The sequence below is a fragment of the Cyclopterus lumpus genome, chromosome 10 (genome assembly GCF_009769545.1).
Source record: "Cyclopterus lumpus isolate fCycLum1 chromosome 10, fCycLum1.pri, whole genome shotgun sequence".
NCBI classification, from domain to species: domain Eukaryota; kingdom Metazoa; phylum Chordata; class Actinopteri; order Perciformes; family Cyclopteridae; genus Cyclopterus; species Cyclopterus lumpus.
In genome coordinates, this window is record NC_046975.1 from 3,550,196 (window position 1) to 3,577,266 (window position 27,071).

The 27,071-nt window shown below is 45.8% G+C and overlaps 2 protein-coding genes across 2 annotated transcripts; one reads left to right on the forward strand and one right to left on the reverse strand.

Annotated features, from left to right (window-relative positions):
* The first annotated feature begins 717 nt into the window (after window positions 1-717).
* dnd1 (DND microRNA-mediated repression inhibitor 1) lies at window positions 718-8,386 on the forward strand. The gene is made up of 5 exons (XM_034543711.1): window positions 718-785; window positions 3,080-3,185; window positions 3,648-3,973; window positions 4,981-5,113; window positions 7,836-8,386. Exons 1-5 carry the CDS (start codon window positions 765-767, stop codon window positions 8,384-8,386), a joined length of 1,137 nt encoding a protein of 378 aa, XP_034399602.1. The 5' UTR covers window positions 718-764.
* A 2,260-nt stretch (window positions 8,387-10,646) lies between these two features.
* On the reverse strand, window positions 10,647-22,522 carry myot (myotilin). Its single transcript, XM_034544150.1, has 11 exons — window positions 22,384-22,522; window positions 17,752-17,959; window positions 16,567-17,585; window positions 15,614-15,764; window positions 15,410-15,511; window positions 14,705-14,742; window positions 13,735-13,873; window positions 13,391-13,598; window positions 13,055-13,220; window positions 11,827-11,960; window positions 10,647-10,789 (listed from the first exon to the last, which is right to left on the reverse strand). Exons 3-11 carry the CDS (start codon window positions 17,559-17,561, stop codon window positions 10,647-10,649), a joined length of 2,076 nt encoding a protein of 691 aa, XP_034400041.1. The 5' UTR covers window positions 17,562-17,585; window positions 17,752-17,959; window positions 22,384-22,522.
* Between the last annotated feature and the right edge of the window lie 4,549 nt (window positions 22,523-27,071).

Consider the following 27,071-nt stretch of genomic DNA (forward strand, 5'->3'; position numbering starts at 1 on the left):
TCTTGGTGTATTATGGGTTATTATTATGCAGGATGTATATATATATAATCCACTTTCAAGCTTTTTCCATTAAGCAACCGATTCTCTTTTTCCAGTCCACTATTTCCATTCATGTAAAGGGAGTGCACATCTTCAGGATCCTACAGAATGATACATAACTGGTTATTGTTCCATACATGACGGAGAAACCACTTGTGGGACTTCCTGCTGCAATCACTTGTGTAGCAATGTCCTCTGTGGATTTATATATTTCACTAATGCAACAACACAGACCTACCTTGGAAAGATATTTATCAAACAAACTATTCCAATATTCTAATGGCGTTCTCTTCCTAGTTTCTCAAGATGACCATAGTTTTAAATCCAATAAAGCAAAACTACAATACTACTTACAAATCTTGACTTGACTTGCTAAAGTGCTTGTTTTCCCACCAGCTGTTTGTCACGGCGTGTGTTTGTGTTACGGTTTTATGGAAGACATTTCTATCACACTGACACCTTTCCACCGGTTGGTCTCATTGAGGCCAGTGTGTCAGAGTCGACCCATTTCCTGTCGTGTTGTTTCCGTTGCTAATATTTGAAGTGACTGCGCGTGTCCAACCAGTATTCCCAACGTCGCGAGGAGGTGGCCTACGGCACGAGCTGACCGCGAAGGCGGCGCGGCGTCAAGTGTAATTTGCTGGCCAATAGTGGTCTGCGGGTGGGGGGAGGGGGCGCTACAGAGTGGCGTCACGGTCCGAGCGAGCACAACACCGGCGGAGACGATGGACAGCAAGCAGAGCCAGGTAAGTGGTTCACTTTCCTTTACGTGCGTTGCTTATTTTATTGTTTTTTGAAATGTGGCCGCTGATAAAGTAAACAGGAAAGCGGCATGTTAAGAGGAAATAGAAAGTTGGCCCGTGCCCCCTTTTCTTTCGTTGAGCGGAAACTAGCTGTTGTCGGCGCGAGCCATTGGCCTTTGATTCGCCTGAACCGTGGAGCGTTTGGCGCTCAGCGAGCTTGTTGTTCAACACGCGGCCACACTTGGCTACTTTGTCAACGCGGCCTCGCGGCTCTGGTGCTCGGTGAGGTCACTTGTTTGGCCCGGCTTCCTTACGGGAACCATTGTTTTGCTGTGGTTCCACCGCCCCCTGGTCGAGCCCCACCTGCGGCTCGTTACTTTGATTAAAAAGACGAGTTAATTTATTTTTTTTCACACGTTTTGTTTATTCTTCTAGAAAGGACACTCTTTCTTCCAAAGTAAACCGTTGTGTTGGAGATATTTAAACGGGCCTCTGGATCTGAACCGGAGTTAAATAGTTTTGGATGGGTGGCTGTTTTGGCTCCTTAACTTGTCTTATTTTAGACTAGTGGAACGAAAATATCCAAATAAATAAATATATATATTTATCTATTTGCGTCTGTAGATATTATCCTTATTTTACCAAAAGTTAGCATCAGATAATACCTCATTGACATGTTTAAACGACATTTCAGAAAAAGAAAGTTGAAATAAAACTTGTTTTCACCTAAGTAATTAACTGAGGAAGTTTTAAAGATAGCTCTGACTCATTTAGTTTCAAACTATTCGGCTGTGGTCCACATTTCTTCTAAATGTGAATATATATATATATATATATATATATATATATATAAACACTTTCTCAAAATGTCCAAATGCTTATCCGACTTCATTAAACTGTTCTTTATTGTGGCGTTTTAATATTATCTTACTGGTGACTACTTATTGGTATTTTGTTGTGCTGTGGAATAAATTGATACAAGTTGTAAATGTACCCATAAAGGATGAATTGACCCATTAACAGTGAAACTAGTGAGCTGTACATTTTAGAGGTGTTTTCCACAGCAGCACTGAGGGGTGCTGAGCTCACTGGGTCATGAGGCCAGCACACAATACAGGGCTGTTTCTCTCCGTTTAATTAAAAACATTGTTTTTATGAAGGCTATATTTAATTCATGTTGACAAAGTCAGACATGTGTTTTTCGCAGAAGGATAGGTTTCCTTATGAAGTGATGATAATACCCCTCTCCAGAGGTTCTGCAATAATTAGATTAGGGTCGTTAGGGTTTCATTCTCGTTATTGATACTCCTATCAGTTTTTAATTAGATGTATATTTTAATTTTATTCGCATGATATAAAAAAATGATGACTTCAGAAACATGGTTAGAATGGAATTGTTTTTTAAATGGAACTAAATGATGTTTCCCTGCGGGTTCTGCAGAAGTTTACAAAAACTTTCCAATTGTTTTAAGAAGCGCCAACTCAGTTTAACAATTTGATACAGACGGCTTTCGTTTGAGTTGAGCTAAGATGCACTTGTACTGGATCAAGACGAGAACTGGATCTTCTGGATCCACTCAAAGGGGGTTTTCAGCTCCAGTCTCAGGGATTTGTGGACAAAGCGCAGCCTGTAAACATTACTGATGTAAAAATCTGATACCCAATACTAAAGGGGAATCCATGTGTGTGTAAAACATAGCGGCAGCAGGTTTATGCTTGCCGAACAGGTGTATTTATTCAGTAATAAAGTTTTTTATTACACTTAAACTAACAAGTGTAGTTGTCCTTTGATATCTTGGCTCCAGCGATAAAATAACTAACAATGGAGCTTATCTAACGCTTGTTAAATAACCGAGTGCCTGTTGCAGATAATATAATATCTGTTCCTAGCCCCAGTTGAGATGGACTATATTGTGATGGATTCGACACTATTACTCCTGAGATAATGAACAGCAGCAGTCGTTGTTGTCCTGATCATTTGTACTGATATTGGCCATCTTCAGTAGCCTAATGTGCTCCTGGAAATGAAGCCATGCCATAATCTGTCTGTTTATGGTCCATAAGGGTAAATAATGTAAGTGTGTTTTGTCACCAGATTTCTAAAAACATCGACAGCTCAATTCACCCAGTGAGAAACGGTGTAATAATAAGTTCTAGACAACTGGAGGAAAACAAGCAATATTTAAGCTGTTGCACAGTAACAAATGTCCAAGAACCGGGCAGATGTCTCCCTTCATGACCGAACTGTTGTTAGCTATCATCTATAATAGCTATAATCTATAATCCCCCCCCTTCAGGTGCTGAACCTGGAGCGGGTGCAGGCGCTGGAGACTTGGCTGAAATCGACCAATACAAAGCTGACTCAAATTAATGGCCAGAGGAAGTACGGAGGACCCCCCGAGGGTGAGCCGTGCTGCCTTATCTCCTTGGAGACGCTGAGAGACGCAAACATGTCATGCCCGGTCTTTAATTGCTGGGTGTCTCCACAAGATGGCGTTCTGAACCAGTCTTTGTTTATTAAGGACACCTTTGTGCTCATGAACTGTTTGGGCTCAATAAGGAGCAGAGACCAGTTGACCACCGTGTTGAGAGGGGCTTCAGCGTAGTAATATGTTCATGATCTGACCATCATGGTAAGATCAGATGATCATAATCATCAGCCCTTCTGGGAACGACACTCCCTCAAACCAGATCTGCGTGCGCGTGTGTGTGTGTTTGGTCATTCCTGTTTCCAGGACACTCCAATAAATTAGCTGTTATCATATTTGATATAATTATATACGTGTGTTTGCATTATTCATCCAACATGATGAACGTATCTAATAATCAGGCACCAACTCCCTGTCCTCTCCGTTGTGCCGTCAGTGTGGTATGGGCCCACCCCAGGAGCCCGCTGTGAGGTCTTCATCAGCCAGATCCCTCGGGACACCTACGAGGATCTGCTGATCCCCCTGTTCAGCTCTGTTGGGCCCCTCTGGGAGTTCCGGCTCATGATGAACTTTAGCGGCCAGAATCGCGGCTTCGCCTACGGCAAATACGACTCGCCCGCCGCGGCTAACGAAGCCATCCGGCTGCTGCACGGTCACATGCTGGAGCCCGACTTCCGCCTCAGCGTCCGCCGCAGCACGGAGAAGAGACACCTCTGTATCGGAGACCTGCCGGCCATCACCAGGCAGGAGGACCTACTGAAGGTACAACGGCTCTGTGGCTTGTCTTTGTCATAGAAATATATGTGTGGACCATCTGCCATAAAGACCTGAAGTCACCACCTCCAGGCGAGACTCTGATTTACTTACTGGTGTGTTCCCTCTTTAAAGCAGCTGCAGCATCAAAGTATTTTATCCACCAAAAGAAAGGTCCACCAAAATCCATATCAGTTTAAGTGTACGCTATATTAGCAATACGTATCTGTTATTGAAACCACTTGTTGCAGCTCTGTTCTCTCTTTTGACATTATTGTTGGACGGTGAATGAATGCGTCAGGATTCTGATCATATTGGGCTCTTATATCGTTTATTTTCCTGTTGCTTCATTTGGGATGTGAGGCGGTGAGTTTCCTCCAAAGAGTTGAGCTTTGTCTCGTAGCTTCTCATTGCTGCTTTTAATCATCGTCACGTTCTCTGAACACTAGTTTAAAACTGCCTTTGGGAAGAATGAACATAGAGTCTGGTTGAAGGCTCTGGTTTGTCCACATTTCTCTTGTTGGAGAACAACATGTGGAATAACATCTCTCACTCGCGTTCTGTTTGTGTATAACAGAATACGCATATCTGATTGGCTGAGTAGCTCACGTGATGTGATTTACAATGCGTGTAATTGGTCGGTGTGTTTCCTGGACCGCTGAACGAGTGCCGTAAAGGCTGGAAAAGCTGCGGCGGTTACAATGTAAGCGCTTTGCAACATTAATAATTCTCAATTATTGATCAGTTATAGGTCCAGATACAACGGTGTCTGGGTCGGATCTGGACCACCTTTCGTGACTCCTGGCCTATATGGAAACTGGCACTGTTGGTTGTTTTTGGTGTGCCTTTCTTTATTAGTTTGAGTTATTCTAACTTCTTAGCAGTATACTGTCTGGACTGTGTAAAAGAGAAAACGTGCTCTGAGCTCTCCACTGGCTTCTTGTGTTGAACTGGACCCATGTAGGTGGTGGTTACTGCTCTGTGAATACACGTTCGGTTTGGGTTATTGTCTGCAGGTGCTGCGTGTAATGGCCGACGGAGTGGAGAGAGTGTCCCTGAAGGCCGGGCCTGGTATCGAGGGGGTGTCTGCTATCGTGGCCTTCTCATCCCACCACGCTGCTTCTATGGCCAAGAAGGTGCTGGTGGAAGGTATGTTGATGGAGATGGGCTCACACATCAGTGTATATCTTTAAATAGTCCTATTTGGTGTCAATGATGTATGATATGCAGATGCAAGAAGTCAATAAGTGGACTTGATACTATTTTTGTGAGTCTCTTTTTATTTTATTTTTATGGATGTGTCTTTCTAGCTCTGGCCATGTGGGACCCATAAATACTGAAATGCTCCACTGGACGTAGTTGTGCCCAACTGTATAATAACATTACCAGGATGTCTCACACTTTCAGTTGCAGCTGCTGGCACCAGAATTACGTGGAGAAAACTCTAAATTCAGATTAGAGAAATTAATCTTTCCCTCTCAAAAACACATAAATGAGTAGTTTAATAATAGTTTTCCTCCTCCAGCGTACTCCCTGCAGCCGTAGAACGGATTCTGACATACAAATCACTTATTTATGTTAGTTTGTGCTGTTCATTTTCATGTGTTAAATATTTAGGATTACTAATTAATATGTTTTCATGCGTCTGTTCTTTTAATTGTGTCCTGATTCAGGGAGAGAGAGGGATGGAGGGAGGGAGAGAGAGCTAGAGAGTGAATGAAGAAGTACACACATGAGCACAATTTAACCACCCGTCCTCCGCTGTTTTTTATCAAAAGCTAAAGAGTGCCACGTACCTTGAGCCTCTGTTTGTTTTATCGGGGAAGGAGAACGGAAACAAAGCTGGCTTAATGTGTCGGGGTTACACACTTGACGTGGGGTCCGAATGCTCTTCGTAATGACTCTTCTGGACCGGATCTGAAGCACATTACTGGGTCAGGTCTGTCTAGGACCGCCTCGCCTCCTTCTTACTCTTGGGCCGCGGGCAGGCGACGATGACAGCAGTCTTGTCCACCTGCCCGACGCCCAAGTGGACCCCATATACCGAACCTCCCTCCGTCCAACTGCACACTTCCCCGGGTTGGCAGTCAGCCCCGCCTGCCTCAGGGACTCAAGCACCACACCCACCCGCTGCACATGCTCCGCCCAGGTGGTGCTGTGGATGATCACATCATCTAGGTAGGCGGCAGCATTTGCAGCGTGCGGACGCAGCACCCGGTCCATGAGGCCGAACAACCCAAAGGGAAGTGTGGTGAATTGGTACAAGCCCGTCTTTCCCCTAGAACCTGCCAGTAGCCTTTGGTTACATGCAGGGTCGAAAGAAACATCATTCATGCTTTTAGGAGGTTGAGGTGGTAGATCTGTGTAGCTCCGCCCCTTTAAGAACACACCACCTCAGTCGACATCCCCCACCCGCCGTGTGACCACAAAGGGCCCTTGCCACTTGGCGAGGAGTTTAGAGCTGGAAGAAGGAAGCAACAAAGTACCTTCTCCCCCGGTGTGAATCGGCTCAGCCTCCTCTGTTGTACAGCCGCTGTTGACGCTCCTGGGTCTGGAGCAAATTATCACGTGGCATCATACCCAGTGTGTGGAGCTTTGCTCGCAGATCCAGGACGTACTGGATCTCACTTTTACTGCTGTGATTTCCTGCCGAACAGTGGCTCAGAGGGAGGAAATCCGTGGAGGCCTGGGGGACAAGAGAGAATCAAGCCATTTTTCCCAATTCCGTTCATCTTAATTCGTATCATTAATACATTTACGGATCATGGACTTCAAAGTCTTATTCAGACGCTGTCTGTCTGTGGGTGGTACACACTGGTCCGAATAGATTTGATGCCCAGTAACCCGTAAAGTTCTCAGTGTTCTTGACATGAACGAGGTGCCCTGGTCCGTCAGAATCTCTTTCGGGATTCGGACTCGGGAGATGACCTGAAACACTCTTTGCAGAAATGTTGCGCTTTTTAACTCCGTTTTGCCAAAATGGAGAAACTAGAGATTTTCTTCTAACAATATACTATTTTTTCTGCTTGTAATTCATCACGTTGAGAGGGAGCTGAGTCATCTGTGTAGGGGAACCGGCATGGTTCCATTTATCATCCACCACCCAGATAAGACCTGACCCACTGTAGAGGTGAATTGTTCGAGCTTGATGTTATGGTTTGCACTGCCGGACTCCTTTTTGCAGAGAGTGACGTCATCTCATGAACATTGGTGTGATTGTTATCATGATGTAGTCTCAGAAGGGCTCAGGGCCAGAGACAGAATCACAAGATGGCGTCTCACAAGCAATATGCATTTTATTTCATATGGTTATGGGGTCTACATGTAAGTTGAGTGGTCAGTGAAACAATAAGAAAACAATACAGTATGTATTTGATTTTGAAATTAAGTTGTGTCAAGTGCATTTTAATAAGTGTTCAATGACACAATGAGAATACAATATGCCCTTTATTTTAGGTTTGCTGCTGAGCAATACAAATACCTTTTTGTTTGTCCGCTGAGCAAGTTGTATTTTCAGCTCTATTTACATTTTCATGTTTTTAAAAATACTGTATTGTGACCGCGATGCGCAGCGTATGGTGAGCTGCTTGCCAACACAGCCTTAGTATTCTGACCATCACACTTCTCATTGTAGCCAGTTGTAACCTTTACTTTTGCCACTTTTGATTGGACAGTCGTCATTTTGTTGCATAATCTGACCCTTATCTGCACCTTGGATATTACCCCCTTGGAGGTGTTTACTTTGGGTAATTATCTATTTCTTCTTACTGAGAAAACCACTTTTTGTGTTAAATTTGCTTTGAGAAATAAAGACGAGTGATCTTCAGCTTCTTTATCCTTACTGCTGTACGTCTCCTCTTCTTGTGTCCAGCATTCAAGAAGCAGTTTGCATTGAACATCTCCATCAAATGGCAGTCCACCGTGAAGCCCAGCTTGGACGAGCAGCTGTCTCCACACAAGCCGTCAAAGAGCCTCCTGCCGTCCCCCCTGAAGCCCCCGCGTCACTCGCAGCCCTCGGCTCTGCCCCCTCGCATGGCCCGCCCTCCACCCGTCCCCCTGGGTTTCTGCAGGGCAGTGGGAGGACCCACTGTCCCCCAGTACCCTCCCAGTTCCTCCACCTCTTCCTCCCAGAGGCACCTCGTGTCCACGGCGCCCTCGCCATCCCCCGCGGCGCTCCTGCGTGAGCTGTGTGAGGCGACCGCCGTCGGCCCGCCGCTCTATGAGATATGCTACAGCCACTCGGGGCCTGATGGATTCCTCTACTTTACCTACAAGGTGTGCATCTCCGGGATCACCACAGCCTTTAAAGGGCTGGTCATGATCTTCCCCGGACCCTCGCCCACCACCATGCTGGAAGAAGCTCGGCGGGCTGCAGCCCAGCAGGTGCTGCACAGGCTGTACAATAACCAGCTCGCCCACTAGCCCATCCGATAAAAATACAGTACAAATGATTCATCAATGATGTTGTATCTAAAAAAAAAAAAGATGTTTAATCTTATATGTAATTAGTTGATTTATGCATGCTTTTATAAGTAGTATTAGTAGACTTGTTTGTCTTGTTTCAATTTCTGTCGTTTGATTTATGCATGTTGTTTTATGTGTTACTGTTTTGATTGGTTCCTCATTTTAATAAAATGAGATTGAAAAAACAAATGCAAGGGTGATCCAAATATTTTGATTTTGTGGTCATGAAAGATATATTCATATATCGATTTTTTTTTTTAATCTGACTTGTTTAAAAATAAATAAATATTTGGACTGATCGGCCTAAATTTGGGTCCCACCCCAGACCCTCATAGGGACTTGATCCCTTAAGAACCACAGCTCCCAGACCTGAAGGGGGGGCCTGTTTGAGGGACTGACAGTCCATTGATCAATCTGGATAATCTGACCCAGATGTGATCAGCAGCCGCAGTCATCAGAAACAGACATTGCGTCACGTAACTCTTTCGAGGAAAAGACATCTCATTTCTCCTAAAACACATTTCCTCGCATGGTTTCCTTGCATCTCTCCTTGTATCCCTGGTGGGAGGGACTAAGACCCAAGTGAGGGAAACAGGAATCCAATTAAAGACTCGGGATGCAGCCCCAGTCTGTATTTCTCTCTCCAAACAGCTTCTGGAGGGAAACAGCGATGAAGGCCTTTGACTGGCGGCTGCATGGAGCAACAGCGCCCTCTTGTGGCAGAAAGTTACAGGACCGAGGGTCACGTCCCGAGGTCAAGCATCTGATCTGGGACCTGGTTTATCTTTCAGGAAAGACAACAAATATATAATCAAAAAACAACTATGAGGCAAAGTCAGGGTCACATGACTTTATTCCTCATTCATCCAGTGATATGTAGAACTTACACACCAAACAATACTTAGAGAGAACACACACACACACACAATGCAGTTTAAAATGGCTACAGAGCAAAGGGCCTATCTCACCAAAACCAGACTGAATGAAGAAGTGCTTCGTCTTGAAACCTTTGGTTCTGAGTCAGTGAATCTTTTGACCTCATGTTATGGACGTGGTGAAAGGGGATTCCCCTCGATGAGCTCACTGTCCCGTCGCATGCCAACACCCGGTGTAACAACAACCAGTTCTCAAGGTGAGCTAATCAAGCTTCCCTTCAAGGCTCTGGTCAGATGGAGAGTTTGGCCTGTTGCTCTGTGACGATCTCGTTCCGACGAGACGCCTCTGACGGGGCCAGCATCAAGCCTTGACACCAGGAACTTCAGTTCGTTCTTGTACGCTGAACATCAAACCAAGTTTAACGCACACTGAACGCGTCCCACAGCGGGGGATCGGAGCAGCGAGCGACATCCGAGGAGGAGGATGCCGGGTGAGACGGCAGACAGGCGTCGGGGTTAAAGTGCAGCGGGAGACGTTTGCAGTGTTGGACTGTGGGTAGTAGTGATGTCAGCGGGTTTTTAAAACGAGTCAATCTGCAGAAATATGTGTTACCCACCAAATGTATGCATTATCGGAGCCCACTCGCCGACCGGCTCATCACTAGTTTGCACCGTACGGGGAGGAGGGCGAGAAACCCCTTTGAGTGGTAATAAGTGACCTTGTGTGCTGTCGTCCGGCGTACAGCAGGCAGCAGGTCTGATCTGCCACACCGGATCCAGGTCTATTCATATACCCGGGACCCAGACGGGCCTTCAACCACACACAGCGGTGACAAACGGCAGCAGATGGACAGCGTGTTATTTTAACTTCACGAGGCACCTGACTGGACACGTTTGTCTGGGGAGCTACTGAGGTTGTTGTGTTGTTGTTGTCTCCTCAACCCGTAAACATGTACTGGGAGGAGGACGGCTTCGCTTGCGCTGATTAGGAAGACAAATTGAAACTTTTTATAACGAAGGAAAAGGATCAAACACCATATCAGAGTTTATGGAGGAGAGTTTTGCTGTAAATGGACCGCAATCTTGAAAATAAACTTAATTTGTTCAAGGAATTGTAAATAAAAGCGTAGAACTTATAGTACAATAATAGAACCTATAGTACAATAATAGAACCACAATGTCGGTACCCTGACATGCATTGGCCTCCTGAACCGAAGCAGGATTAGTACCCAATCTGCCCCGGGGAGGACAGCAAAGCCAGGCTGCAGCCCGGCTTTAAACTTCTGAGATGTGCCATAGTTATCTGAGGATGTGACTGGGTTTAGTAGGGGGGGGGGGGGGGTCTACAGCTCTTCACTCTCGTACAGAGGGGCGGTGTGCTGGGCGGGCCGCTCCACGGTCACGGTGGGCACGTGCTTCAGAGAGGACAGCAGCTTCAACGTCTTGGAGCCGGGGGGCGCCGTTTTCATGGGCGGGGCTGTGCGAGCTGCAGGGGAAGAGGGGAGGGGTGAGTTCAAATGCAGCTTGTATTTATCAATGTCACACGTACACATCGGTGACCGCTGCTTTGTTATTATTAATTTTATATATAACTTTGTTATATGAATTCGATGTATTATTTGTATTGTTATTATTATTTATATTTAGACCCAATTGAATCTAGGATATTGCTTATTTGTGGGAGACGACAACAAACAATATACAACTGGTAATTAGGCAACATGAATAATAAGGAAAAACTCTTCTGCTGTCACCGCCGGCAGCGACCGCTCTTCCTGGTGGAAAACTGGCTCGTAATTCCTGTCATGCCAGCTGTCTGAAAATAACTTCTCTGCCCTGCACCCTGCAGCACGGGACGGCCAGACATGGAGCCAGCACCCGTTTGAGAGGTCCACAGCCCCCCCACACAGAAGTACCTGTGTACAAGTCCTCTGGAGGGACTCGGGGTTCATAGGTAGACTGTACGGCCGTCATCAGTCGTAGGATGCACAAATACTCAATGACGTCACAGAAATGAAACACAGAACAAAGCACAAACAGGCATCTTAAAATGAACGGGAGCTCAGATCAAACCACCTTTTAACGCTACCCACAGAAACATGTGGTCCTGGTTCAGAGGTACAGTCCAGCTCAGGACCTTTGTCGGTCCCTCTCCACACAGCAGCTGGCGTGTCATGTGATCGAGCAGGAACCTTATAGCTGTGGTGTATTTCCTCATTAGAGGATGCTCTCCATACTTATCGCTCGGTGAGTGCTTCAGTGTTCCTCAGGAAAGCTGAGCGCTCATCAGGTTTGTCCAACGAGTTAACGAGAGAGCTGGAGTCAGTGGAGCGCACAGCGTCCTCCATATGCTGTTTGACTTTACAGCCGTGGCTACTATGGTGACAAGATAGCTGAGATGGGTCATCTACAGAAGGGGGAGGCGCCACCCGGGGACAGGTGAGGGGGGAAACAAGGGCTCAGCTATCCAAGAGAGAACACACACACACACACACACACACACACACACACATATTTACTTACTGCCAACGTCCAGCCTGGCGTTGCATGTAGACATGCCAGCTTCGTTGATGGCGGACAGAGTGTACCATCCGGCATCAGACTTCATCAGCCTCTCCAGCAGCAAGCACTGGCGGCCTGAACCGTCCTGATACAGACTGTAGAGGAACAATAAGTTCATCACAAGTTATTAGACTGTAGAGGAACAATAATGTCTACTTCATCACAAGTTATTAGACTGTAGAGGAACAATAACGTCTACTTCATCACAAGTTAGACTGTAGAGGAACAATAATGTCTACTTCATCACAAGTTATTAGACTGGAGGAACAATAACGTCTACTTCATCACAAGTTATTAGACTGTAGAGGAACAATAACGTCTACTTCATCACAAGTTATTAGACTGTAGAGGAACAATAAGGAGGATTTTGCAGATTGTTCAGTAGGAACTAGACCCTGGATAAACTGTATAGGTGCAGTTTTCTATTAAAAGTATAGCTGTGACGTGCCATCAGGACTCTTGACTCTTCCTTCTGGCAGGAGGAACAAGTTGTGAACACTGACATGATCTTTAGAAGTAGCTGCAGCTCTTAGCTAACGAGATGCTGCCGCCCCCACTGCTGAAGCCGGTTGGTTCTACGAGCAGAAAGGTAAATCTTGAAATAGTTTGCTTCCATTCCAAATATCTTCGGCCTCTACACTGCTTTCGACTGAGCCCGGCTTCTCGAAGCTAACGGCACTCGTAGTGCTAACAGTGCCAACGACAGCAACATTTAGATGTGTGTGGTATATTCTCCGCTTCCTTAGAAGATCGGCTTATAAAGATACCGTTCCACATATTTGCCCTTTGACCTGTTGGAGGGAGGCTCTGTTCATGTGTCCGGAGGGTATGGGTTAGAGGTCCCTGTATGACGGTATGTTGTCTCCAAATCTTGATATATGATACTCCTCCCTGTGTCCAGAAGGTATATGTGTAGGTTGGGGGATTTCTGTGTGATGTTATCTCAAATTTTGGGCGGGATGGCTGGCCTATATAGCCGTCGTCCCCTGCCTTTGTCCAGCAGAACTTACAATTGGCTGAGAAGTTTCTAGACGCTCGTCCTGACCTGTGATTCCTCTCTGTAATAAACTCTATTATACCAGAAAGAACAGTGTCCGCCGAGATTCCTTCATCCTCATTCTTCAACATCACTGCCGCTTGAAAGATACGACATGTGCAGTCAAGCAGGACTTTGGGTGAGATGAAGTACCTCATTCTGTTGGGGTCGATGCGCAGCATGTCTTTATCTTTCTTCCAGAAGAGCTGTGGAGGAGGGGACGCGTCCACTTTGCACTCTAGCCGAACAGTGTCGCCCTCCAGAGCTCTGGAGTTGGACATCTTCTGGACGAAGGTGGGAGGACGGAGTGCCTCCTGGGCTGCAGAGAGGAGGGGGCACAGCACGGCGGGTTAAATTCTCTTCCCCCTCGAAGGAAAACTCTACCAAGCAGGACTGGCATCGATACAAGAATCAATCCCGATCGTCATTAGGCTGCACTTTGATGATGTAATAATCTTTTTTTTTAAAAAGCCCAAAGATATGTTTTACCTAGCACATCCAGCCTCATGCTGAATCTGCCCTCCCCTGCTCGGTTCCTGGCCACACACTCGTAGACGCCGGCGTGGTGCACCGTGACGATCTCTATGAGGAACGAGTGCATCCCCTTTTCACACACCAGCATCTTATGGAAGTCGTCTGGACGAATGGCTTTGCCGTCCAGGTACCAGCACACGTCTGGCGTGGGGAGGCCTTTGACCTGGAGTGAGAACATGACCGCACCATTAATGCATCGTTTTCTTTTTGGTATTAGTTATATGAGGGAGTCTCTAGGCTGGTTGTAACTCAGGCTTCAGTAAACCCTGGTAAACCCTGAAAATGCGTCAGAGATTCACCTTGAAGTCAATCCTACAGAAGCGTCCCTCCTCCACCGTGAGGTCTGGAGGGGTCTGCAGGAAGCGAGGGGCGTAACACTTCTCCTGGATAGCTGAGCCCTCGTTTCCCCTCTCATCTGTCCCCGTGTGGCGCCTCCCCCTACAGGCAGAGGGACAGAACAGCAATCGGCATCAATGTGGAGGCTTTTGTGTGTGTGTGTGTGTGTGTGTGTGTGTGTGTGTGTGTGTGTGTGTGTGTGTGTGTGTGTGTGTGTGTGTGTGTGTGTGTGTGTGTGTGTGTGTGTGCGTGTCGTCTCTGTCCTCTGACAGCATGGATACTGACGGAGGGACTTGAGCCATTTTTATCCCTCCTGAATATTTATAGCACAACACAATGTGGAGATTAGGTAAATACAGGCTGCCATAACAATGGTGTAATGTTGCAAAATTATTCATTCCATGCTCGGGTTGTATTTCAACGGGCGGTTCCTTCTGCAGTGCAATAGTTTGGCTTTAAAGGGACTGTCCCTTTAAACATCGTGATATTAATCAATCGAGATTGCTTTGGCGTGAGTTGCTGCCCAGATCTTCAACAATCAGCAACTCACGCCAAAACAGCCTCGATTGATATACATCACCACAGGTAAGAGGAAAGATATGTGTTTTTAGTTTGGGGTTGCGCTGTCCCTTTAAATCTAGTTTCTTCTTGGTGAACCAAGCTGCCATGTGGACGGGACTGAATGCATTTCACTTTGAGACTTTAGTTTCAGGAATGTCAAGAGACACTAGTGACACATAATTGGGAAGTCATTTCATGTCAATGGAAGGGTTATTTATTTTTGGGATATCAAACTTAAACTTAAATTTAAAAACAAAAGATATGAGATCACTATGTACATACTTCTGTGATTGAATCTGCAAAGTGCATGTACAGAGCACTGGTCATCAGCCCACTCAAATGTTATGAGCAACATAAATGAAATGTATTTACCAGAGTCCACCTGTGTGTCTTCCTTGTGGTGAATCCGGCTGTAACAGAAAACACTCATAAGCAGAGGTAATCACAGGTTTCAACTTTGAAAAGCAATCGTTTTAGTTTGACAACATGCCAGGACTGTGTGTGTGTGTGTGAGTGTGTGTGTGTGTGTGTGTGTGTGTGTGTGTGTGTGTGTATGTGTGTGTGTGTGCTGACACAATAGTCCTGTTGTCACCAGTGAAAGGGGCTCGTTCCCAGAAAGCAGGCAAGAAATAGCCTGACAAATGTGTGTGTGTTTGTGTGTGTACATGCACATGCTGTGTGTTTGTGTTGTGTGTGCAAGAGAGAGCGAATAGATGGTGTGAAGCCCTACGAGCGATGAGAGGCTTTCCTGCACACACACACACACACACACACACACACACACACGTGGTAAAAAGGACCAGAGACAGCTCACTGGGGCTGCTGGTTATGCTGCCAGGCCTTTCCAACTTTGGCTTGGGGAGCCCATCAGGAGGCCCTGAGAGGGGAGCGGACTCCCTGTGCAGCCATTCAAACCCAAGTGACTGGAATGATGCGTGGTCTTTACTTAATAGCTAAATGAAAGCTGATGGGCTTTGGACCAGAGACAACATAAATGTCTGCGCACGCTGTGAGATGGAAGGCTTTCTGGAGTAATCACGGAGTCCACTCGCTAAAGGAAAAGGGTTGTGGTCGTACCTGGTCCACTTGTGAGTCTGAGAGACTGTCTTGGTCACACATGTCGTTGGCGTTGTCTGGACCCAGCAGCCTGCGAGCCATGCGCTCTTCATAGGACAGTTTCTGTTTGAAAATAAAGCCGTGTACTGTTAATGTGGCATTTGTCACGCCTGTAGAGAGCGTGCTGTAGTTTGTTTTGATAGACACACACACACACACACACACCTGGCTGTTTCTCCTCCTGGCCTCCTTTGAGCGCAGCTTCTTTTCCAGATCCTGGATGAGGGCGTCTTTGGAGCCCTGGATGTCTTCATCTGTGGAGCGAGAGGAAGACGGCCGAGGAGCGACAGACTTCTTCAGAACGGGCTTGGGAAGGCTGAGGGTAGAGAGAGAGAGATAAAGAGGGACAAACAGAAGGTAAAACAGAGCTAAATGAAAAGACACTAAAGAACTTTAATGCTGCAACAAACTGGTATCCATCCACCCCTTGTGGAAATAAGCCCTCGACCGAACAGGTTCATTTGTGAAAGAAAGCATGAACATGTTTTACTAATAGATGCTATTCAATGCATTTAATACAGAGACTTGCAATGAACGGATTGCCACGCTTGCTTTTATATAACCGATTCCGGCAAATAATACCACTGCTGTTTGGATGTGAAAAAACCAACCATTTAATTATTTATTATTAGCAACACCATTGATTTTGATCTTATCAAACACGGCACTGCTCCATACTACACCAGCAAAGCAAAACAGACAAATATGAGCAAATGGCTCAATCTGGTGGAAAATAGTCCAAAGTACAATTTAGATTTTTAATAGAACACCTGGTTTTATGATGTAAATGGATGCAAGTAATTAAGTGAAGTTTATTTATAATCGAATTTTCCACAGACAAAAGGTCACAAAATGCTGTACAGGAGTAGAAAAAACTAAGATTAACAAAGTGACCCTATAAGGGGCTAATGTGGGGCCAACGTTTGGGTTTTTAATGGGGACATATTTGTCTATTTTGGCGACAGTTTATTTTTGACTTATTATTATTATAGGAGCTGAGGTTCCAAAATAACAAATAAAAAAAGACCCCACAATGTATAATTGGAGGGACTCTCCAGGTTTTTCTTAAGTGTGGGAAATGTCCACTTTTCTATAAAAACACATGCATGTTGACTCACATGCCTGGCGCTCCCTTGTAACTGGCGGGCAAGGAGACGACAGCAGGAAGTACTCTGTTCTGGCCGTGAGGAGAGTTGGGCTGTTGCAGAGAGGAGGGGGGCGAGAGAGGGGAGCAAGGGAGGGATGGTGACACTGGGAGAGGCTGCTGGGGGAGGGAGATATGAGAGGAGGGGGCCCTCATGGGGAGGAGAGGGCTCAAGGGGGAGGGTGGGGATCGGGAGGGGGAGAGGGAGGGAGAGGTGGAGAGGTGGAGAAGGTTGGAGTTGGGCGACAGCTTGGAGGAGGAAAAAGGGGAGAAGGCGGACTGGGAGGGCAGCACAGAGCAGAGGAAGGCGGCGGGTGCCGACATGGAGTCCTGATTGGCCGGCAGGGTGGCGCTGCCGAGGCCGGTGGCACTGGGGATGCTGGGGGTGAGGGTGATGGTGGAACGCATGGTGGTGCGGGGGAGAGAGGATAAGGAGACCGGGATGATGGCGGCAGAAGGACTTGGCATGGGGCTAGTAGAGAACTGAGGAGGCACGGCAGAGGAGGTGGAAATGGGAGAGCTGAGACCTGAAGAGGAGGGGGAGGACTTGCCCATGCCGTTAGCGTGGGCCTGGCCCTGGCCCTGGGTCTGGGTCTGGCCCTGGCCCTGGCCCTGGGTCTGGACCTGAGCGACAGACTGGGTTTTGCTCTGACTGAGGCTTTGTGACTGAAACTGCGACTGGGTCTGTGACAAAGACCTGGACACTGACTGAGTCTGAGAAAAAGACTGACTTTGCGTGGATGCCATTTTAGCTCGACTCTGCCTCTCCGTAACAATTGCACTACTTTGGGAACTGGCGAGGTTCTGCTGGGAGTTGTTTTGGTGCTCCTGGGACTCTTTCAGAACGCTGTCGTAGCTGGGTGCCTGAAAGGCTGGCTGCGATTGGATGAAATGCCGTGGTCGCTCATAGTTGAAGGCGCTGGGGGGGAAGACGCTGGGAGTGAAGTGAGGCAGATCGGACAGGTTCATGCTGTTGCCACCTGACTGGGAGGACTGGGAGGGAGAAGAAACACACACACACATTTACAAAAAGTGAATAAAGGTTGGAATTCTGCCATTTGTGATGAACAAAAAGACATTCAGGAACCTTTCAGCTGTTAACAACTGTAGCAAAAGGTTCTTCAGAGAGCACACGACTTTGTGTAAGAAAGGTTCTCACAGTGACACTGATCTTGATTGGGGTGAACAGCTTGGGCACTTCGGTTTTCTCCTCGAATTGGGTTGGTGGTGGTGGTGGTGAGGGTGGAGGTGGAGGGCTGGGTGTATAGGCTCGGACAGTGACCCCTGGAGACCTTTGGCCCCCTCGCTCCTCCTCGCTGCGACCAAAGGTTTCTTTGGAGTGGTTGGCCGGCTGAGGCTCTGGAAAACTAACAAAAACAGACATGAAGGTGAGCAGCAAGCAGAGCGTCAGGGAGATCTGATGTCATTGCTGCTTGCCTCCTTAGCCTGGATGAAGTACTCATGTTAACACACTGTATCTACTCAGCCATCTGGAAGTCCATGGAGAGCTATAGTATTGTCCATGGAAAGATGCCTTCTCACAATGTTTACAATTAGAATGTTCTGGTCAAATGTGAGTTTCTATCTGCTTATGTTATGATACAGTTTGTTTCTATCTGCTTATGTTATGATACGGTTTGTTTCTATCTGCTTATGTTATGATACAGTTTGTTTCTATCTGCTTATGTTATGATACGGTTTGTTTCTATCTGCTTATGTTATGATACAGTTTGTTTCTATCTGCTTATGTTATGATACAGTTTGTTTCTATCTGCTTATGTTATGATACAGTTTGTTTCTATCTGCTTATGTTATGATACAGTTTGTTTCTATCTGCTTATGTTATGATACAGTTTGTTTCTATCTGCTTATGTTATGATACGGTTTGTTTCTATCTGCTTATGTTATGATACAGTTTGTTTCTATCTGCTTATGTTATGATACAGTTTGTTTCTATCTGCTTGTGTTATGATACGGTTTGTTTCCATCTCCTTGTGTTATGGTATAGGTTTGTTTCAATCTTCTTATGTTACGGTGTAGGTTTGTTTCTATCTGCATGGTGAATACAAATCACCCCTACATTACCATTTTACTCCCATTATTTCCCACTGTCCATTCCCATATAAAGTTTCCGCTTTGAATATTCTGAGGATTTCACCATCCTTGGTGAGATACGGAAACAGCTGTGATGAAAATCCCCGACAGAGTTCCTAAAGCTAAATAGAATTTGACCTGCGACACTCCCCCTGATCTCCAGGTAGTTCAAACCAGCACTATGAAGAAATTAAACCAAGATCCGAAGACCCTCAGATGCACGTTAACAATCTTCTGCAATAGGTCTCTCGCAGATATTTGACTGAAAATCACTGAAACTTTCTGTTTAGCCTAAGATTTTCCGAAATAAACAGAGACTGGGAACAAAAATATCAAAGTAAAAGAGACGAACAGTTGGGTTGTTCCTAAATACAGTGCAAAACCCAAATGGGTCAAAATTGAGCGATTGCAAGGGAGACACCTAGAGCCAGATGCAATGGGACATTGAAAAGTAACTTTAACTATAGAATTGGGACCGTCTAATGAGAGTATGACGTATCAATAGTTCTGCTCCCATTCCAGCCCACTCAATAGTTGTTTTCCCGTAAGACCAACCATGGCTGGTCCCCTACTTTTACTCCAGGAAAGAATGCTGTTCCCATGACTACCATGTAGTCTGGGCTACGCAGCAGCGTAATGACAATAGTAGCCTCTATCGTCGCTCCCTCTCACACACTCGTTTAATTACACACACTGTTTTCCTGCGCTTCTACTGGTAAAAGGCACAAGACCATGTTGGCCAAGCCAGCATCAGTTGACCCAGAGACTGAAATACAACCAACAGCTAAAGAGTTTGGTACGGTCTTGTCATTTGCAAGTCCCTTCCTTATTTCAAGCATTATGTGTAAAAATAAATGCTCTGTGTAGCTGGGAGTGGCCTTTATAGATACATGTTCGACAAAGCAGCAAGAATTTGGATTCTCTCGCATGCAAATAATGAGCAAAAATGTTGCGTGGCCAAAAGTAATATTTGAAATGTCCAACGAACTAATAGAGAGAAGGAAATCTACAACAGACTATAGTCAGACACAGAGCTTATGTTGGCCAATATTAATAGTTTTTAACATCTAAAACACATAATGTTAAGACAATGTTTGATGAAAATCTATTAAATTTGATCATTTATGAAACGTGACCAAGAGGAGATTTGACCGGGAAATTTTACAATTAAAAACTACATTACCTGAAACATATTTATGGCATTTCGGAAATGAAATTTCCTTGTTACTTATCAGCAGAACCATACGCCAAAGCTGATGCATTGGACATTTGGACACGCCATAGCAGCGAGAGGAGAGGCGTTACCAACGACACTAAGGGTTGCCGGTTCCATCACCCCATGGACACCAGGGTCATGGAAGTGTCACACCTGAATGTAATGACTGCTGTTATGAATCACACCATGTCAGTGACAAGTATAGTGTGTGTCACTTTGTGTTGTACTTTCTGTTCTAAATACTCCCACAATAATAATAACGCATTTTATTTGTATAGCTTTAAAAAAAAGTTACTCAAAGGCACTTTACACGGTTAAAAACAGAAACAATAAAAACAGGTTTTGAGTGAAGTTTTTGAAAGAGGCGAGTGGAGGAGAGAGAGAGCGGCAGCAATGGAGAAGACCCTGTGTCCCCCCCCCCCCCCTTCCCCCAGGTCGATGCTTGGACAGAGTAGGGGGGTGAGGAGGTTGGCGTCGGTGGGTCTGAGGTTGTGTGCGGGGCCGTGTCGGTGCAGGAGGTCAGAAAGGTATGAAGGGGTTCAGGGTCATGAAGGGCTTTGTAGGTGATGAGGAGACTCTTGAACTGGATTCTTTGCCAGTGGAGGTTTTCAAGGACTGGGGTGATTTAATCTCTGGTGTGGGAGAGCAGAGTGTCTGTGTGTGTTTGTGATATTATGCTGATGGTATACAGTATGTGTATTTGTATGATTAACTGGCTGAAGCTATATTGGTCTCGGAATTCGGACATCAGCTGGCAGGTGCAGACGCTCTACTGGTTACCCAATCCCACACACACACACACACACACACACACACACACACGCACACCCACACGCACACACACACCATTGTGGGTAGGAGAATGCTAAGCTGTTCTATATGCCTTTGTATGACCAGCGAAAACAGGAGAGGCAACAACGTGAATGCTGAAACCGAATCTGGTCAACTTTTAGAAAAACTTAAAATACTTCAACGCTGTAGTGAGATACATTATTCAGACTGATGGTACTCATTTTCATCAAAAGGTAGATTGGGATTGTATAGACACACTCTGTTAGGCTGTTGCAGAACAGTAGCCAACAGCGGAAAGTTACCATCAACTCAGCCAGAACAGAGCCACATATGGATTGTATTTCAAGATCATGATTTATTTTTTTTAAAGATCAAGATATTTGACTTTCTCTGTATTTCCCAGGGCTAAACTCTTAAAAGGATACATTTTCTCCAACAAACAGACTAAGGTTGAATCATCTGGAGCTTTTTACGACCATATTTTGGGCAACAACGAGGTAGAGTTCCTTGGAAGTAACAAACAGACAGAACTATTTGTTTTCACAACTGACACAATGTTTACCCGACAATTATAACTAGTCAACACCTTCTCCTCAGAACATCATTATTTTCACTGTAGGGACAACATCCAAACCAATCCCCCCTATGAACAATCCAATTCATCTTCGTCATATAATAATCAAATCAATACAACAATCAGATGAACTTTATGTTGGCCAGAGAGCCTGAAAGTGACCTCATAGTCTTAACTGTAGTGAACTGAGGATAGGGGGGGTTTCTGAAGGACACGGACGCCATGTCTGCACTTCACATTGGGGATGAGATCACAGCTCTGGACTCAACACACTCAGCCAAACATTCTCCTTTCACACCACTGATCCCGGATCAGTGAACATTAAACACGCACTTGAACTTAAATCAAACGCCAATGATGCAGAGAGATCAAATAGGACCTGGTATTGAGTATCACCTGTGGTATTTTAACATGTACTGTCATATTAATGCACTTTTGGTGGTAGAGTTTTGAATATGGCACACAAGCTTATCTTCTTTTTTTTTTTTTGTGGTGAAATTAAAAAAAAAAAAAGCAAACTGCCAAAACATTGTATTAAAAAGCTAGTGTCTGATTAAACGCCTGCACGTGAATGCACCACACACCGGCGGACTTGTTAATCACTAACTTCTCTCTAACCAACTCTCCTCAGTGTTTTTACTATTTCCTTTTCACAAAAACACAAACAGATACACGTTCACGACTCGGACTGAAGCAGCTCCAGAGCCCCGAAGAGAGACAGTGAGTGTCGGCTTTCAGCGCAGGTAACGTTACGTTACGTGGAGAAGTAACAGGCGTCCATTTTACTGCCACTTGAGGTTTTAAAAAAACTTATTTTCACAACAACAACAACAACAACAACAACAACAACAACAACAAATGTGTCGGAGAAGAACCGAGGAGACCTTGTTGTTAACGGCGAGTCCTCCTCGCGCGGTGGACCACCAACAGCCAGATGACACAAAGCCCCCAAATAGACTGCAGTTCACTTTCCAAGTGCTCTAAACATAGTGTGACCTTTCCGGCAGGACAACACACGCGTATTGCTTTCCTCGCGACACGGAGCAGAAAGAACACACAGCGCGTCTCGTGTGGCCCGTACCGGGGTTACAGCTCCCGGCAGGTTGTCTTCTCACCTCGCTTCTCCGTGTAAAGTGCAGCGCTCCAGAGAGAGGACCTTCCCCGCGTGAAGAGGGACCCAAAACACCGGGCTGGGAGAGTGGGAGGCTCGACTGGAACAGGTGGCGCCGCGCGCTCACGAGGCAGAGAGGCTGCGGGGTGTCGCGCGGGTGGTCGCGCGGGTCTTTATTTCCTTCCCCCCACCCCCCCCCCCACCGCAAAAACTCAGCAGCGTCATCGCAACTGCATCTCAGCGACCTCGGTGGTTCCGGATACAGATAGTATTATTCACTACACGCACTATCTATTCTTCTCACTATTACGCCTAATCAATATAGTGCACTCATTATTATTATTAAGATCCCACTTGCTCGCATTAGGTAGTCTCGTGCGAGAGAGAGAGGGATGAACTTGACAATTGTCTTCTTTTTCCATTTTAGAATGATACAACAGCGACCTCGTGTGGCGTTAAAGAACAACTACAACCGTGTTAACATCATTTCATGTGCCTCCCCTGAACATTGTAGCCAAAAGGGAGTGTGAGAATGAATGAATGGCTACATAAATAAACTATACACTAACATGATACTTTGTGTGGGCGACTGTGGTTCAGTGGTGAGCGTGGGTTCGGTCAAAGGATCGGCGGTTCGATCCCCGGCTCCGCTAGCCCATGTCCTTGGGCAAGACACTTGACCCCAAATTGCTCCCGTAGCTGTGCCTCTTGTGTATGAAAGGTTAGCACATGTAGTGTGAACGCGCTTTGAGTGGTCGGAAGGCTAGAAAAGCACTATACTGGTACCATTTACCATTTTCAGTGAGGGCAAGACTGTCTGCAAGTAACTATTGAATAATAACAATGTGATTTTTTCTTTCTTTGAAAAGTGATTATATGTATTTAAAAACAACCAAGAGATAATCCAGATATGATAATCAGAATAAGGTTTAGATGCAGTGAGGTATTAGCTCCACATCCCTCTTGTCCAACAATGTTTGATTCAGCCACAGTTCTACTGAACTTGAGGCCTCTTCCATACCTGCAACAAGGAAGGACTCAGAATCGAGGACCTCAATGTGGCTTTATAATAACAAGTCAAGGTCAGAGGTCATTCCTGAGTGCAGACTGTTTTTGTACTCCACAACAAGACAACAGTAGAGTCACTTGGAACACCACATCATGCACCGGTGAGGGCCTGAACACCAGAGTCGTGAGTGTGTGTGTGTGTGTGTGTGTGTGAGTGTGTGTGTGTGTGTGTGTGTGCATTTTACACGCCTGCACCACATCTACTCACTCTGCAATAGGCATGCTATCTTCCTCGGGGCTGTCGGGCCACTCGGGAGGGGGCAGGGTCATGGAGTCGGGCAGCTCAGAGGGAAAGTCCTCGTCGCCCTCTCCGAAGGAGGAAGTGTCCCGTGGGTTCTCCGCCTCCTGTTGCTGCCGGGGAGAAGCCGCTTCCTGTTGACAAGCGGCCTCCACCTCAAGCTGCTCCTCCAGGTCTGCGTGACGGGCAGAGCCAGAGATGATCACTTCCGTTGCCGTGCACAGCTCAACAGGTGAACTATACAGCGCGGTATGAATGAGCCCTCTCACCATTGTAGACGTCCAGGAGCGCCGAGCAGGAGGCCGTGCCGAAGGAGTTGAGGGCCACGCACTTGAACAGGCCGGAGTCCTCCGGGAAGGCCTCCGTGATCACCAGTGTGCACAGCTCCTCTGCACCACAACACAAGTTTTTTTTTCATCCCCTGTCTGACAGCAATTCTGAACACTAAACCTGAACTATGAGGTGAAATATGAACTCATAAGCCATTCCAATGGATTTACACCAGAGCTAGACCCTCTTCGGTATGGGACCCCTTTAAATGAAGCAATAGCATGTAAACTTTCATCACAAGCCTGGCTAACAGTCATGAATAGAACCGGTACTGTACCTGGCACTGATGCAGAGCTGGCCTCTGGGAACACAAGAAGAGAGGGGAAAGTCATTCCTCATCACCAGATACAATCCCAAGCTTTACTTTCATCTTAGAAACTGCTTTAAAAAAAATAATATAGGCACCCACTCTTGCGCAGTATCCTGAAATCGTCCGAGTCCAGCACTTGCTCGTCCTCTCTGTACCACGTGACCTGCAGGGGCGGCGTTCCCCTCAGCCTGCACTCCAGGACCACCAGCTGACCCTTCACCGTGGACACGTCGTGGAGGCTCTGGCAGAGGAGGGAGAGAAGGACCGGGGTTAGAGGACACCACCGGGATCAGTAACCTTTCATGGAAGACATACAAACATTTCTGGGATTTTCTTCATCACTTTTGCCTTATGCTAATGTCAGGTATATGTAAAGGTCTGGGTTGCATTAGTGTTGCACGTGCACGTAGATTAAAGTGTGTTTTACCTTGACAATAAGAGGGGCCACTCCACTCCCTGAATACTGTTGATTGTAGATGGGACTCTGAGTCTGGAAGTGGAACATATTATATTTAATATAACTTCTAGCCACTGTTTCATCTGCAAGCTCAGTCCAGCTGGGAGGCAGTTACCCTCTGAGGGCTGACACACAGCGGCTGCACCAGGCTGGAGTGTCTCTGGGCGAGGACGGTGGAGGAGGAGGAGGAGGAGGAGGAGATGGTCAGGGACATGGTGCTGGTCTTCTTCTGCACCCTCTGGACGCTGCACATGAGCACGGGGTACACATGAGGGACAGGACACCAGTCTATCAACCAGTACGTCCCCTTGTGTGTCCTGCTGTCTTTTAGACCTCGCTTTCTACCTCTCAAATATGTGGCTGGGGATATTTATTCTAACAAAAGCAAAACAAGTATTTAAAATAGTCTGCCAGTGTGTGTGTGTGTGTCTTTCCTAATTTTCTTCAAACTATTTTCAAGTTTGCCGTCAAATGTAGTTCTAATAATGGTATTATCTCTATATTTTTGTGTGTGTGTGTGTGTGTGTGTGTGTGTGTGTGTGTGTGTGTGTGTGTGTGTGTGTCACTCACTGAGCCATGTTTCAGGCGCTCCAGAAGGGGGAGGTGGTTCTCTACAGAGACAGAAGCAGACAGACACGTTACTGTCTCTCCTCCCTTCAGCTTTCATATGTATATACACATACATATATATATATATATATATATATATATATATATATATGTATGTATGTATGTATGTATGTATGTATGTATGTATGTATGTATATATAATATATATATATATATATGTATGTACTATATATATATATATATGTATATTATATATATGTATATATATATATATGTATGTACTCTATATATATTATATATATATAATATATATATATATATATATTTATTTATTAGCCTTTATTTAACTAGGTCGGTCCCGTTGAGATACAATGACCTCTTTTTCAAGGGAAGCCTGGCCAAGACAGCAGCATAGAAAAATTGCAACAGTCACAAGACACAAGGGGACGTACTGTCTTGTACGTCCCCTTGTATGAATATATATACATATATATATATATATATATTCATACATATATATATATATCAATAGAAGAGAGAACAGCTCTAATTCAAGTTTTCTTTGCCGAATAATTATTTCTCTACGTTATGCAGTGCATGCTTGTAGATGTTATGTTATTACCAGCAAGCTAGAATAAGTAAAGACTATGGGGTGCATGTACTCTCTGTAATACCTTTGTGTACTCTGTATAGTCTTCTAAAAGGCTGGCAGCGTAATTAATTGATTGACATGCTAGTTTATGTCCCTGAGATTAATACGCTAGCAGTGTGAATATGAACAACACGCCTGCAGAATGAACATTTCCTGTCAGTCACTAAAATGAATGCAGCGCTAAAAATATTGGTTAAATCCCTCATGAATTCTGTAGTATAGTAGTAAATAGAAACCATAGTCAACCAGTTTCCCTGTGTATTGGTGCAACAACACGGCTAATGTGAAACATGCATGTATACAGCCCAAGATGTGCACTTTAACACACACACACACACACACACACAATGTCTCAGTTATACCAACGTTCAGGTCAGGAGGGAGAGTGAACCATTCAAAGACAGTGGACTGTGTCTTCAGCACCACATCAAGGTGCCAGGATGAAGTGCCTTGCCCAAGGACACGCCGACATGGACTGGAGGAGCCGGGGATCGTATCTGACTGGAGGACGACCCGCTCAGACTAATTAGTGACTTTGCAGATTTGATTTGTGCTTCTGATGTACTTTGTAAGTAAATGTGCTTATTTACTACTTTTAAACTCCATTTGAGGCGGGCTGTAACATACGGACTCTCGGCCAAGATCCCAACCATCTCGCTCCAACGCAGAGGTCGAATGTCATGTGTGCATAAGATGTTAGAAAGGTAAAGTGTGTCCCTTTGTTCAGCTATAGTATGAGCAGAGTATGCAGCTAATCGTTCACTTCCCCCCCACACAGAACCCAGCCCTGGGCCCAGAGAAGGAGCTGAAGGAGGAGGCGGAGGTTCAGGTTTCCAGGCTAAATTAAACTCTGCCACCTCCTGAGCACGGCAGAGACTCTCTGACCCGAGACAAATCTTTGTCCACATACACAAGACCCACACAGCCCAGTAGTGCAGGGTAACCCTGTCCTCCACACGGGGTCTTTGACCTCCTTCATTTGAGTCTGTCCGTCTGCTATACGCTGTATGGGGATCAGAACACGGGCATCCTCTAGCTTCCCCCTCAGATAATCACCCCCAGCAGGC